At 39.9% G+C, this 16,797-nt stretch overlaps 1 protein-coding gene across 1 annotated transcript; it reads right to left on the reverse strand.

Moving 5' to 3' along the window:
- Positions 1–7,363: 7,363 nt before the first annotated feature.
- LOC124262481 lies at positions 7,364–16,551 on the reverse strand. The gene is made up of 4 exons (XM_046696987.1): positions 16,240–16,551; positions 8,228–8,315; positions 7,866–7,997; positions 7,364–7,448 (listed from the first exon to the last, which is right to left on the reverse strand). The coding sequence occupies exons 1-4, from the start codon at positions 16,334–16,336 to the stop codon at positions 7,364–7,366; spliced, it is 402 nt and encodes a 133-aa protein (XP_046552943.1). The 5' UTR covers positions 16,337–16,551.
- Positions 16,552–16,797: the final 246 nt, after the last annotated feature.

Below are 16,797 nucleotides of genomic sequence, written 5' to 3' on the forward strand. Positions count from 1 at the left end.
GTGCAGTCGATCACGTGATCTTCGCATCGAAGTTTTCTTCATATGCACGTGTTTGCATTGGCCTCAAGAATTGAAAAACACTTTAAACCACAGTTCTAACGGTTCTTGAAATGCCACGATTGTCAAATGTGCAACGTGGAACGTGCCGTTGGCATGTTGCAAGCAGGAATATCAGTTATTGACGTCGCAAGAGCAATGGGATGCAGCCGTCGTAATTGTGTATGACAAACTGGCACCACTTCTGATCGCCCAAGGTCGGGTCGTCCACGTGTGACGTCACGAGCAGAAGAACGTCAAATCGTCCTACGTCACCTACGTGACAGATTTCTGCCGGCTACACGAACCAGGGCTGAAATGTTTAGAGGTCGACTGTCCTCACAGAACATTCGAAATCGGTTGGGGCTGCCAATCTCCATTCTCGAGGTCCATATCGTGGGCCAATATTGACGCCGTTTCATCAACGTCAACGTCTGCTGTGGGCCAAACGTCATCTCCGATGGACCCAGAGAGACTGGAATCGAGTCGTCTTTAGCGATGAATCCAGGTTTACCCTCAGATTCGCGGACGGCAGGCATAGAGTCTGGAGACGACGTCGTGAACGGTATGCCCAATGTTGTGTACAGGAAGTCGACAGATTCTGGGGGCGGAAGTTGCATGGTGTGGGTGCTTCTGTGGGAACAACCGTTTCCGACTTCTGGTCATCCGTGGAAACCTCACAGCTGCTGCTTACCGCGACCAGGTGCTCACCCCTGAACTCGTTCCTTTCATGGCGGCTCATGGCCCAGGTCTACAGTTCCAGCATGATAATGCTCGGCCGCATACCGCGATGTTGACACGAAATTTCCTTCAAAACGCTGGAATCAACGTCATGGACTGGGCATCGAGGTCCCCTGACCTTAATCCAATAGAGCACGTTTGGGATGCACTTGGGAGAAGGCTTCGTGGTCTTAGGAACCAACCTCAGAATTTGCAGGAACTTGGCGCTGCCTTGCAAGAGCAATGGCGCAGAATCCCCAACCACGTGTTCACAAGCATCAGGCAGTCGATGAGGAGACGGTGTTTGGCAGTGGTGAATGCAGGGCGGGGCGGCCATACACGATATTGAACTGAGAAATTTCGCATTTTTAGATGCTGTTGGAATTAGGATATCACGATGCTGTGAATGGATATATCCGATACGATGCTGTGAATTAGGATATATCACGATGCTGTGAATTAGGATATATCACACGATGCTGTGAATTAGGATATATCACGATGCTGTGAATTAGGATATATCACAATGCTGTGAATTAGGATATATCACAATGCTGTGAATTAGGATATATCACGATGCTGTGAATTAGGATATATCACGATGCTGTGAATTAGGATATATCACAATGCTGTGAATTAGGATATATCACAATGCTGTGAATTAGGATATATCACGATGCTGTGAATTAGGATATATCACGATGCTGTGAATTAGGATATATCACATGCTGTGAATTAGGAATCACATTGATATATCACAATGCTGTGAATTAGGATATATCACAATGCTGTGAATTAGGATATATCACAATGCTGTGAATTAGGATATATCACAATGCTGTGAATTAGGATATATCACAATGCTGTGAATTAGGATATATCACAATGCTGTGAATTAGGATCTATCACAATGCTGTGAATTAGGATATATCACAATGCTGTGAATTAGGATATATCACAATGCTGTGAATTAGGATATATCACAATGCTGTGAATTAGGATATATCACAATGCTGTGAATTAGGATATATCACAATGCTGTGAATTAGGATATATCACGATGTTGTGAATTAGGATATATCACAATGCTGTGAATTAGGATATATCACAATGCTGTGAATTAGGATATATCACAATGCTGTGAATTAGGATATATCACAATGCTGTGAATTAGGATATATCACAATGCTGTGAATTAGGATATATCACAATGCTGTGAATTAGGATATATCACAATGCTGTGAATTAGGATATATCACAATGCTGTGAATTAGGATATATTATTAGGATATATCACAATGCTGTGAATTAGGATATATCACAATGCTGTGAATTAGGATATATCACAATGCTGTGAATTAGGATATATCACGATGCTGTGAATTAGGATATATCACAATGCTGTGAATTAGGATCACAATGCTGTGAATTAGGATATATCACAATGCTGTGAATTAGGATATATCACAATGCTGTGAATTAGGATATATCACGATGCTGTGAATTAGGATATATCACGATGCTGTGAATTAGGATATATCACGATGCTGTGAATTAGGATATATCACAATGCTGTGAATTAGGATATATCACAATGCTGTGAATTAGGATATATCACAATGCTGTGAATTAGGATATATCACGATGTTGTGAATTAGGATATATCACAATGCTGTGAATTAGGATATATCATCACAATGCTGTGAATTAGGAATTAGTGAATTATATACATCACAATGCTGTGAATTAGGATATATCACAATGCTGTGAATTAGGATATATCACGATGCTGTGAATTAGGATATATCACAATGCTGTGAATTAGGATATATCACAATGCTGTGAATTAGGATATATCACAATGCTGTGAATTAGGATATATCACAATGCTGTGAATTAGGATATATCACAATGCTGTGAATTAGGATATATCACAATGCTGTGAATTAGGATATATCACAATGCTGTGAATTAGGATATATCACAATGCTGTGAATTAGGATATATATGCTGTGAATTAGGATATATCACAATGCTGTGAATTAGGATATATCACGATGCTGTGAATTAGGATATATCACAATGCTGTGAATTAGGATATATCACAATGCTGTGAATTAGGATATATCACAATGCTGTGAATTAGGATATATCACAATGCTGTGAATTAGGATATATCACAATGCTGTGAATTAGGATATATCACAATGCTGTGAATTAGGATACATCACAATGCTGTGAATTAGGATATATCACAATGCTGTGAATTAGGATATATCACAATGCTGTGAATTAGGATATATCACAATGCTGTGAATTAGGATATATCACAATGCTAGTGAATTAGGATATATCACGATGCTGTGAATTAGGATATATCACAATGCTGTGAATTAGGATATATCACGATGCTGTGAATTAGGATATATCACAATGCTGTGAATTAGGATATATCACAATGCTGTGAATTAGGATATATCACAATGCTGTGAATTAGGATATATCACAATGCTGTGAATTAGGATATATCACAATGCTGTGAATTAGGATATATCACAATGCTGTGAATTAGGATATATCACAATGCTGTGAATTAGGATATATCACAATGCTGTGAATTAGGATATATCACGATGCTGTGAATTAGGATATATCACAATGCTGTGAATTAGGATATATCACAATGCTGTGAATTAGGATATATCACGATGCTGTGAATTAGGATATATCACAATGCTGTGAATTAGGATATATCACAATGCTGTGAATTAGGATATATCACGATGCTGTGAATTAGGATATATCACGATGCTGTGTGAATTAGGATATATCACGATGTAGTGAATTATGCGATACCATCACGAATGTACCAGATGAATTAGTGCAACTGAAAGTCAACCTTACCGCTAGCGCTACAATCGTTTTGAGGAACGGGGCCCTGGGTTTTTTACCACATATTTTGAGTACAATTTCTTGTTTTCAAACAGTGAATAAAAACCAGAAACACTAACTTATAAGTAAATATTTAATTGCAACAAAGAAAGTTACCTCTAACTGAATACTGAAATCATAAATGAGGAAACTTGGGAATGGCTTAATTCGAAACCGCGTGTGAGAAAATATTTCAATGTGATCTGCACGACAATGAGCAAGATTTCATTTATCATACTAAGTATTAAGTCTATATATATTATCACAAAATAAATATTTCTTTTGTCACCCGAGGCGATTGATATTTAGTGAGTCTGTTTCTTCGTCTCATATTCCAGTCGCCGTTGCTCACAGTTTTTAAATGTTTGTTGTTCGAATTAAAGGTGTATTCCTTTTTCGTTTCAGCGGGGAAGATGAACTTCAGGATGTAGAATACTTTATATTACAACCAATTTGAAATTTCAAGGTTTGTAATCGTACTATGCCCTCGTAAGTCTTTGGTGCTTCTACTGACATAGAAGAATCCATACCTCAAGTAGTTGTCTTACCTATAATGTACTTTAGGAATCCAGGGGACTGGCAAAATCCCAACCGGACAAAATCCCACCCAGACAAAATCACATAGGACAAAATGTCTTTGGACAAAATCCCACACCAAAATAACCAACATAGGACAAAATCCCAATATCATGTTTTCATGAATGAGTTAAATGAGAGACATTATGAGCTGAATCATGTTATTAGTGTTTATGTGCATATTGTCAATAATGTTTATTTATGAGGCAAAATAAAACCTTATCATCCAAAAACTGTGATCCAGGGGAGATATTGGTGTGTGAGATCAAACGATATCTCAAAGGAGATATCCTTGACATTAGATTTTGTATAATGTCCTGATACAATGCTATGACGTCATGAACTTGAGGACGTCACAATGCTATGATTTTGCTGCATTGCAGGTGTAAAGGCAAGTACTGTGTTCAGACATGTACAGTTCTCATTGAAAAACTAAAGAAGAGGATTTGTATGATAAATAGGAACTCACCGTCGTGTCTTCTGATATCAAATATATCAACACTCGTTGATAAAAGTCAAAAAATAGCCTTGGCATTTATAATTTCGGACGTATTTGATATGAAAATTCTATCGGTGAGATTCCCCTGTCTCTATTTCAAAATAAAGTAGCATGCCATTTTTCACACTGATGGATTTGCCTGCAGTGTTAGGACGACATTTTGTCCTATAGGATTATGTCCGGTTGGCATTATGTCCTACCCTGTAGAATCCATACCTCAAGTATAGTCTTACCTATAATGTACTTTTAGGAACAGTGTAGAATCCATACCTCAAGTAGTCGTCTTACCTATAATGTACTTTAGGAACAGTGTAGAATCCATACCTCAAGTAGTCGTCTTACCTATAATGTACTTTAGGAACAGTGTAGAATCCATACCTCAAGTAGTCGTCTTACCTATAATGTACTTTAGGAACAGTGTAGAATCCATACCTCAAGTAGTCGCCTTACCTATAATGTACTTTAGGTACAGTGTAGAATCCATACCTCAAGTAGTCGTCTTACCTATAATGTAATTTTAGGTACAGTGTAGAATCCATACCTCAAGTAGTTCATCTTACCTATAATGTACTTTAGGAACAGTGTAGAATCCATACCTCAAGTAGTCGTCTTACCTATAATGTACTTTAGGAACAGTGTAGAATCCATACCAGAAGTAATGGTCGTCCAAGTAGTCGCCCTTACCTCAAGTACTATAATGTAATTTTAGGAACAGTGTAGAATCCATACCTCAAGTAGTCGCCTTACCTATAATGTAACTTTAGGTACAGTGTAGAATCCATACCTCAAGTAGTCGTCTTACCTATAATGTAACTTTAGGAACAGTGTAGAATCCATGCCCTCAAGTAGTCGTCTTACCTATAATGTACTTTAGGTACAGTGTAGAATCCATACCTCAAGTAGTCGTCTTACCTATAATGTACTTTAGGAACAGTGTAGAATCCATACCTCAAGTAGTTGTCTTACCTATAATGTACTTTAGGAACAGTGTAGAATCCATACCTCAAGTAGTTGTCTTACCTATAATGTACTTTTAGGATACAGTGTAGAATCCATACCTCAAGTAGTCGTCTTACCTATAATGTACTTTTAGGAACAGTGTAGAATCCATACCTCAAGTAGTTGCCTTGCCTATAATGTACTTTAGGTACAGTGTAGAATCCATACCTCAAGTAGTTGTCTTACCTATAATGTAACTTTTAGGAACAGTGTAGAATCCATACCTCAAGTAGTTGTCTTACCTATAATGTACTTTAGGAACAGTGTAGAATCCATACCTCAAGTAGTCGTCTTACCTATAATGTACTTTAGGTACAGTGTAGAATCCATACCTCAAGTAGTTGTCTTACCTATAATGTACTTTAGGAACAGTGTAGAATCCATACCTCAAGTAGTCATCTTACCTATAATGTACTTTAGGAACAGTGTAGAATATATACCTCTATAATGTACTTTAGGTACAGTGTTGAATCCATTACTCTATAATGTAATTTTAGGTACAGTGTAGAATCCATTCCTCAAGTAGTTGTCTTACCTATAATGTACTTTAGGAACAGTGTAGAATCCATACCTCAAGTAGTTGTCTTACCTATAATGTACTTTAGGTACAGTGTAGAATCCATACCTCAAGTAGTTCGTCTTACCTATAATGTACTTTAGGAACAGTGTAGAATCCATACCTCAAGTAGTTGTCTTACCTATAATGTACTTTAGGAACAGTGTAGAATCCATACCTCAAGTAGTTGCCTTACCTATAATGTAATTTTAGGTACAGTGTAGAATCCATACCTCAAGTAGTCATCTTACCTATAATGTACTTTAGGAACAGTGTAGAATCCATACCTCAAGTATTGTCTTACCTATAATGTACTTTAGGAACAGTGTAGAATCCATACCTCAAGTAGTTGTCTTACCTATAATGTACTTTAGGAACAGTGTAGAATCCATACCTCAAGTAGTTGTCTTACCTATAATGTACTTTAGGAACAGTGTAGAATCCATACCTCAAGTAGTTGTCTTACCTATAATGTACTTTTAGGTACAGTGTAGAATCCATACCTCAAGTAGTCATCTTACCTATAATGTACTTTTAGGAACAGTGTAGAATCCATACCTCAAGTAGTCGTCTTACCTATAAAGTACTTTAGGAACAGTGTAGAATCCATACCTCAAGTAGTTGTCTTACCTATAATGTACTTTAGGAACAGTGTAGAATCCATACCTCAAGTAGTTGTCTTACCTATAATGTACTTTAGGAACAGTGTAGAATCCATACCTCAAGTAGTTGTCTTACCTATAATGTACTTTAGGAACAGTGTAGAATCCATACCTCAAGTAGTTGTCTTACCTATAATGTACTTTAGGAACAGTGTAGAATCCATACCTCAAGTAGTCGTCTTACCTATAATGTACTTCAGGAACAGTGTAGAATCCATACCTCAAGTAGTCGTCTTACCTATAATGTACTTTTAGGAACAGTGTAGAATCCATACCTCAAGTAGTTGTCTTACCTATAATGTACTTTAGGAACAGTGTAGAATCCATACCTCAAGTAGTCGTCTTACCTATAATGTACTTTAGGAACAGTGTAGAATCCATACTTCAAGTAGTTGTCTTACCTATAATGTACTTTAGGAAAAGCTTAGAATCCCTCAGTAGGATCCGAGAGTCAATCCGAAAGTTTAATCTGAAAGATGAGTGAGTGGGTTTCGTTTTAACCACTAGTTGCGTAGATCAATGCTCATGCTGTTGATCACTGGATTGTCTGGTCCAGGCTCGATAATTTACAGACCGATGCCATATAGCTGGAATATTGCTGAGTGCGGCGTAAAACAACAAACAAACAATCAAACCGATTATACAATACATAAAGTTAAATTATAAAAAGCTGCCAACGAAAGACAGTAAGACATGTACATTTTTTATTAGTGTTGTTAAATATTCAGGATAATATTTTTTTTTATTACCCAAAACATCGTATTTTTTGCGGAAACTCAGTTTCGAATAATATTTTGAATGAAAATCATAGCCACAATTGAGAATAAACACATTTGCATATGAATGAGATTGCCTCGTATATTTACTTCAGACAACCGCCACTTACCCCCCAACGGAGGCCTGTCCCCTGACGTCAATCACCAGGGACTGTACTTTCCACTCAGCGTTGAACTCTCCATTGGTAACCTTTGACACCTCCACACGTGACGTCACTCCACTGGGGGAGTGGACGTCAACGCTGAAATGCAACCACTAGAATAAATTCACCTGTGTAATAAACCTCCTGTTCAAAAATAAGCTTTCTGAAAATACGTGCTGTTAGTTTGGGTTTAAATCCCTAGCTCCAGAACTGTTTTCAATTTTAAAAACATGTTTTTTAAACATATACAAAATTAAAAGTTCATTTTCGTAATGCGATTTTTTACTTTGTCGCCATTGCTACAGAACATGCAAGCTCGGCCTACTCACCCATATATCTGCATCTGTGAGGAGTTTCGGATGAGGTCAGAAAGGTCAAATACACGTTGGGGATACGTCTCCACTACCTGTGTGCTGACTGAAAAGTATGTATTAATTTCATTATTTAAATTCCATGAAATTGCAAGAAATTACAGCAAAGTGAACAGAGGAGGCAAGAGATCAGAGTTTCCGGATTGTAAATAAAGAACAAAAACAAATCTTCACTATTTGTAACCTACAGACATTCATTTAAATAACTTTCTCTTCGGCCAGCCTGCATAAACTACTTACTTGCAGATGTCCGTTTGTGGCTGCTCTTTATTACCGCATGCGGTTGTGAAATATGGGAAATAAGAAAGAACAGAGTTACATGTCCATTTGTTTCTCCTGAAGATAGCTCTATATCTTCTGCAAGGTATTTACATATAGACAAGGACTACACCATGCGGAGACTGAAACAAACCGCATCATCAAGAAGAATTGATGGGCGAAATGAGGTTCAACACGGCGTTCTGGATTATTGCACATTTTACATGCAGATGCTCGTCTATGTGGCTGCTTGTATTAGCATGGCACACCGCTGTTCAACATGTATACACCACTGTTCAACATGGGTACACCACTGTTCAACATGTGTACAACGCTGTATAACATGTATACACCACTGTTAATCATGGGTACAACACCACTGTAAAACATGGATACAACACTGTTAAACATGGGTACACACGCACTGTTAAACATGGATACACCACTGTTCAACATGGGTACAACACTGTTCAACATGGGTACAACATGGGTGCACCACTGTTAAACATGGATACACCACTGTTCAACATGGGTACAACACTGTTCAACATGGATATGACCACCACTAAACATGGATACACCACTGTTCAACATGGGTACAACACTGTTCAACATGGATACAACACTGTTCAACATGGATACACCACTGTTCAACATGGGTACACCACTGTTCAACATGGATACACCACTGTTCAACATGGGTACAACACTGTTAAACATGGGTACAACCACTGTTCAACATGGATACACATGGGTACAACACTGTTCAACATGGATACACCACTGTTAAACATGGATACACCACTGTTCAACATGGGTACAACACTGTTCAACATGGATACACCACTGTTAAACATGGGTACACCACTGTTCAACATGGATACACCACTGTTCAACATGGGTACAACACTGTTCAACATGGGTACACCACTGTTAAACATGGGTACACCACTGTTCAACATGGGTACAACACTGTTCAACATGGGTACACCACTATTCAACATGGATACACCACTGTTCAACATGGATACACCACTGTTCAACATGGATACACCACTGTTCAACATGGGTACAACATGTTCAAGGAAAGATTTCACTGTTCAACATGGGTACCACCACTATTCAACATGGATAACACTGTTCAACTGTACAACGACACCACACTCTTGTTCAACATGGGTACACCACTGTTCAACATGGATACACCACTGTTCAACATGGGTACACCACTGTTCAACATGGATACAACACTGTTAAACATGGGTACACCACTGTTCAACATGGGTACACCACTGTTAAACATGGGTACACCACTGTTCAACATGGGTACACCACTGTTCAACATGGATACACCACTGTTCAACATGGATACACAACTGTTCAACTGTTCAAACATGGGTACACCACTGTTCAACATGGGTACAACACTGTTAAACATGGGTACACAACACATGTTCAAACATGGTGGATACACCACTGTTAAACATGGGTACACCACTGTTCAACATGGGTACACCACTGTTCAACATGGGTACACCACTGTTCAACATGGGTACACCACTGTTCAACATGGGTACAACACTGTTCAACATGGGTACAACACTGTTCAACATGGATACACCACTGTTCAACATGGATACACCACTGTTAAACATGGATACACCACTGTTCAACATGGGTACACCACTGTTCAACATGGATACAACACCACTGTTCAACATGGGTACAACACTGTTAAACATGAATTACACCACTGTTAAACATGGATGCACCACTGTTCAACATGGATACACCACTGTCAACATGGGTACACCACTGTTCAACATGGGTGCACAACTGTTCAAACATGGGTACAACAACTGTTCAACATGGGTACAACACTGTTCAACATGGGTACACCACTGTTCAACATGGATACACCACTGTTAAACATGGGTACACCACTATTCAACATGGATACAACACTGTTCAACATGGATACACCACTGTTCAACATGGATACACCACTGTTCAACATGGGTACACCACTGTTAAACATGGGTACAACACTGTTCAACATGGATACACCACTGTTCAACATGGATACACCACTGTTCAACATGGATACACCACTGTTCAACATGGGTACACCACTGTTCAACATGGGTACAACACTGTTCAACATGGGTACACCACTGTTCAACATTGGTACACCACTATTTCAACATAGATAATACACCACTGTTCAACATGGATACACCACTGTTCAACGCCGGGTTACACCATGGATACACCACTGTTCAACATGGATACACACCACTGTTCAACATGGGTACAACCACTGTTCAACATGGATACACCACTGTTCAACTATTCAACATGGATGCACCACTGGACATGGTATTTTCATCGTTCAACATGGATACACCACTATTTCAACATGGTTCAACATACACCACTGTTCAACATGGGTACACCACTGTTAAACATGGGTACACCACTATTCAACATGGATACACCACTGTTCAACATGGATACACCACTGTTCAACATGGGTACAACCACTGTTCAACATGGATACACCACTGTTAAACATGGGTACACCACTGTTCAACATGGATACACCACTGTTCAACATGGGTACAACAGTGTTCAACATGGATACCACTACTGTTCAACATGGGTACCACTGTTCAACATGGGTACACCACAATTAAACATGTGGATACCACTGTTCAACATGGGTACAACACTGTTCAACATGGGATACACCACTGTTCAACATATTACAACCACTGTTCAACATGGGTGCACCACTGTTAAACATGGGTACACCACTATTCAACATGGATACACCACTGTTCAACATGGATACACCACTGTTCAACATGGATACACCACTGTTCAACATGGATACACCACTGTTCAACATGGGTACACCACTGTTCAACATGGGTACACCACTGTTCAACATGGGTACACCACTGTTCAACATGGGTACATACACTATTCAACATGGGTACACCATCTGATCAGTACACCACTGTTCAACATGGATACGCCACTGTTCAACATGGGTACACCACCACTGTTCAACATGGATACAACACTATTCAACATGGGTACAACACTGTTCAACATGGATCTATTCAACATGGATACACCACTATTCAACATGGATACACCACTGTTCAACATGGATACACCACTGTTCAACATGGATACACCACTGTTCAACATGGATACACCACTGTTAAACATGGGTACACCACTGTTCAACATGGATACACCACTGTTCAACATGGGTACACACTGTTTCGTAAAACATGGGTACACCACTGTTCAACATGGGTACACCACTGTTAAACATGGATACACCACTGTTCAACATGGATACACCACTGTTCAACATGGGTACACCACTGTTCAACATGGGTACACCACTGTTCAACATTGATACACCACTGTTCAACATGGATACACCACTGTTGTTCAACATGGGTACAACACTGTTAAACACGGATACACCACTGTTCAACATGGGTACACCACTATTCAACATAGGGTACACCACTGTTCAACATGGGGACAACAGTGTTCAACATGGATACACTACTGTTCAACATGGGTACACCACTGTTAAACATGGGTACACCACTATTCAACATGGATACACCACTGTTCAACATGGGTACAACCACTATTCAACATGGGTACACCACTGTTCTGCATGGGTACACCACTGTTCAACATGGGTACACCACTGTTAAAACATGGGTACACCACTGTTCAACATGGATACAACACTGTTCAACATGGATACAACACTGTTCAACATGGATACACCCAACTGTTCAACATGGATACATCCACTGTTAAACATGGGTACAACACACTATTCAACATGGATACACCACTGTTCAACATGGGTACACCACTGTTCAACATGTTCAATACACCACTGTTTAAACATGGGATACACCACTGTTCAACATGGATACATCACTGTTCAACATGGATACACCACTGTTAAAACATGGATACACCACTATTCAACATGGATACACCACTGTTCAACATGGGTACACCACTGTTCAACATGGGTACACCACTGTTCAACATGGGTACGCCATTCTGATGGATACACCACTGTTCAACATGGGTACAACACTGTTCAACATGGATACACCACTGTTAAACATGGATACACCACTGTTAAACATGGATACACCACTGTTAAACATGGGATACACCACTGTTCAACATGGATACACCACTGTTCAACATGGATACACCACTGTTAAACATGGGTACACCACTGTTCAACATGGGTACAACACTGTTAAACATGGGTACACCACTGTAAAACATGGGTACACCACTGTTCAACATGGGTACACACCACTATTCAACATGGGTACGCCATTCTGATGGGTACACCACTGTTCAACATGGGTACACCACTGTTAAACATGGGTACACCACTGTTCAACATGGATACAACACTGTTCAACATGGATACACCACTGTTCAACATGGATACACCCTTGTTAAACATGGGTACACCACTGTTCAACATGGGTACAACACTGTTCAACATGGGTACAACACTGTTAAACATGGATACACCACTGTTCAAACACGGATACACCACTGTTAAACATGGATACACCACTGTTACAACATGGGTACACCACTGTTCAACATGGATACACCACTGTTCAACATGGGTACAACACTGTTAAACATGGATACACCACTGTTAAACATGGGTACAACACTGTTAAACATGGGTACACCACTGTTAAACATGGGTACATCATTGTTGAACATGGGTACGCCACTGTTAAACATGTATACAACACTGTTAAACATTGGTACACCACTGTTCAACATGTATACAACACTGTTAAACACGGATACACCACTGTTAAACAAGAATACACCACTGTTAAACATGGGTACAACACTGTTAAACATGGTTACACCTCTGTGAAACATGGATACACCCTTGTTCAACATGGGTACACCACTGTTCAACATGGATACACCACTGTTAAACATGGGTACACCACTGTTCAACATGGGTACAACACTGTTCAACATGGGTACAACAAAGTTAAACATGGGTACACAACTATTCAACATGGGTACAACACTGTTCAACATGGGTACACCACTGTTCAACATGGGTACACCACTGTTCAACATGGATACAACACTGTTAAACATGGGTACACCACTGTTCAACATGGATACACCACTGTTAAACATGGGTACACCACTGTTCAACATGGGTGCAACACTGTTCAACATGGGTACAACACTGTTCAACATGGATACACCACTGTTCAACATGGGTACAACACTGTTAAACATGGGTACACCACTATTCAACATGGATACACCACTATTCAACATGGGTACACACCACTGTTCAACATGGGTACACCACTGTTCAACATGGGTACAACACTGTAAAACATGGGTACACCACTGTTCAACATGGGCACACCACTCTGATGGGTACACCACTGTTCAACATGGGTACAACACTGTAAAACATGGGTACACCCCTGTTCAACATGGATACACCACTGTTCAACATGGGTGCAACACTGTAAAACATGGGCACACCACTCTGATGGGTACACCGCTGTTCAACATTGGTAGACCTCTGATGAAATATGGTTATCATTCAGGGTTTAGCAAGTCAAAGCTTTTATGGGTGTTATGATGCTGTAACTGACTCAAGTAAAGACTCCTGTGTACCCGACCCAACTTGAGTGTATGCAAAGCATATGCCTGAGTGTGCGCCCACGGTATAATCTACTTGCACATCCTTGTACAAATACCCGTGAACACATAAATCTCCTGTTGGAAGGGCAATTAAAAAGATCCATACATGTCTAGCAACTTAAATTAATTACACACAAGGAAGGATGTGAGTAATACATGTATGTATGCACAATGGGCAAAGATCGAAAAGCTTACCAAAACGCTATATACTAACTTCGTGGTAGTGCACTTCCAGAAACAAGGCAAGGGGCAGTTGGGAACGTCAACAGCACGTGGTAACATGGTAACATAGCGCTACGTTCGATTTGGTCATTTACGAGTATATAATCTTCTGATGCAGTAAGTTGGAACACGCTAGCCTCATATAATCAAACGTTAGATAGTATAATCGATTATGTAAACTAGTCCTGTAAACGAACCGATAAATATGTCATTGCAGTTACACCACAAGAACAACTTCTCAGCTCGATTCATCGATGGACTGACTGCTTGTTCAAGTCAACTCCATAAATAGCAAATATCACCACGTGACAACCCGATCTTAAGAAACCAATCAGTTCGAGATTGTTCAGACAAACAATGGTCAGTCAAAATCAAACCTGTTGCCATGGAAACGGAAAAAAACAATAAAACAAAAGCAAAAAAAAACCCTAAATAACAAACGTCACTTTCGGTATCCTGGTGTTTATGTGTGCACATTTTCATGGAAGGATACCAATTAGTTTAAGAGATATGGTCCGGACCAAACCTGACAACAGATTGAGTATAAGTGAGTTAGCACTTTTAGCAATATCTCGGCGGGGAACACGAGAAATGTGCTTCACACATTTTACCCATGTGGGGAATCAAACTCCGACCTTCGCCATGACGGGCCTCTTTAACCACAAGGCTAGCTACATGACCGTCCCGAATACGGACTGACAGACAGACGGCCTGACAATGTGATTACTACCACTATTATTACATACCAGGGGATAAAATTGAAACAGCACGTGTGTTTTTTTAAATAACATTTTTGTCAATGTATTCATGCAGCTACCGTGAAACCCAAAACGCCTGCTGAACCCTGGTTCAGGGGTCATAAAGTGCTGTTGAGGACCAAACATTCCAACATTCCCACGATCAGTAGAAATAATTATACTGGGGTACTGTCAGAGACTTCTGAGATAGCATCAATTACAATATATTACAGTTGTGAGTGAGCTTGGTTTACCGCCGTTCTGAACAGAATTTGAACTACACGGCGGTTCGTCGCCTTGATCTGAAAGTATACCGAAACTGATGGTGTGGACAACCAAGAACATCACTGACAATCGGGATTCGAACCCACAAAGGCTGTTTTTCTTGTTGTTTAAAGCCACACTCAGCAAATTTACCAGCTATATGACTGCGTTCTGTAAACAATCGTTCTGTCTGCACTAGACAATCAAGTGCATCAACCCAGTCAGCGAGCCTGACCACCCGATCCCGTTAGTCGCCTCTTACGACAAACACTGGTTACAGATGTAACCCGAATCGTCACGGGTTCAACCCACAAACAAATACATACTGTTTCTGTAAAATGTAAATTCAGTAAACAGCTACTGGAAATATTGTTCATCCAAATTATTTTATTGTACTACGAGTCGTACATCTTCAGTAAACGTTGTACAGGTGTCGTGGCCCTGAGCGATATTGTACGTTTTGTTGACAATTGCCACCGGGCTGTGTATCGAGAGTTCGAATTAGGGTTAAGTCACAGTTGGCTGTTACGTTTTTACAGGTAAGTGAGTGAGTTAAAACTTAATAGGTTAGATATCACCATATTCTTGATCGTGAGTTTCACCGAAGCGGTATACACATCAGACAATCGGCAAATATAGCTTACACACTGTGATACACCGGACACACTGTTGCGGCATAAAACCCAACTCACTCCACCATAAACAACTTACTTGTGTTGATGCCTTTCTCCGACACCTTCATCCACACCGTCGCCCATGTTATCCCCATACACCCCAACAACAACACCACTGACAGACGGACATCCATGACGGTGACCAGAGTTTCCTGACCTGCCGATCTGTCCCAAGTCCCCGCAACTGCACATGAATGAATCACACGACAATCACAAATACGAGTCTATCATTAGAGGTAAATGAGTCTCGCTGTCCTCATTAAAACGCCAAAACACAGTCGTCCCGCCCGAGGTTGTGTCAATAACGAGTACGGACTAAGCCGTCCTGAAGCTGTTGGCATACATGGGCCTGACAGCGCCAAGAGTGATGCGGTAACTACTGACAGGTGCTCGCTAATTTGGTAACTTGGTAACAGATAAAAGCCTATATTTTCTGTTTTAACGCTTATTTGAAGTTTCTGAGTCGACCAGAGTGACGTGAGTGTGTACGAAACAAAGGTTTGCTTATCCTCGTTGAGAAATTTAATGAACCAGTCAGTATTTGTTCACGTGGTGCATTGTTAGCGTGGGAGAATATGCTTGTAGATGTGCATGA

This window comes from Haliotis rubra, unplaced genomic scaffold, assembly GCF_003918875.1.
Source record: "Haliotis rubra isolate DU_JTF1 unplaced genomic scaffold, ASM391887v1 Scf84, whole genome shotgun sequence".
Taxonomy (NCBI): domain Eukaryota; kingdom Metazoa; phylum Mollusca; class Gastropoda; order Lepetellida; family Haliotidae; genus Haliotis; species Haliotis rubra.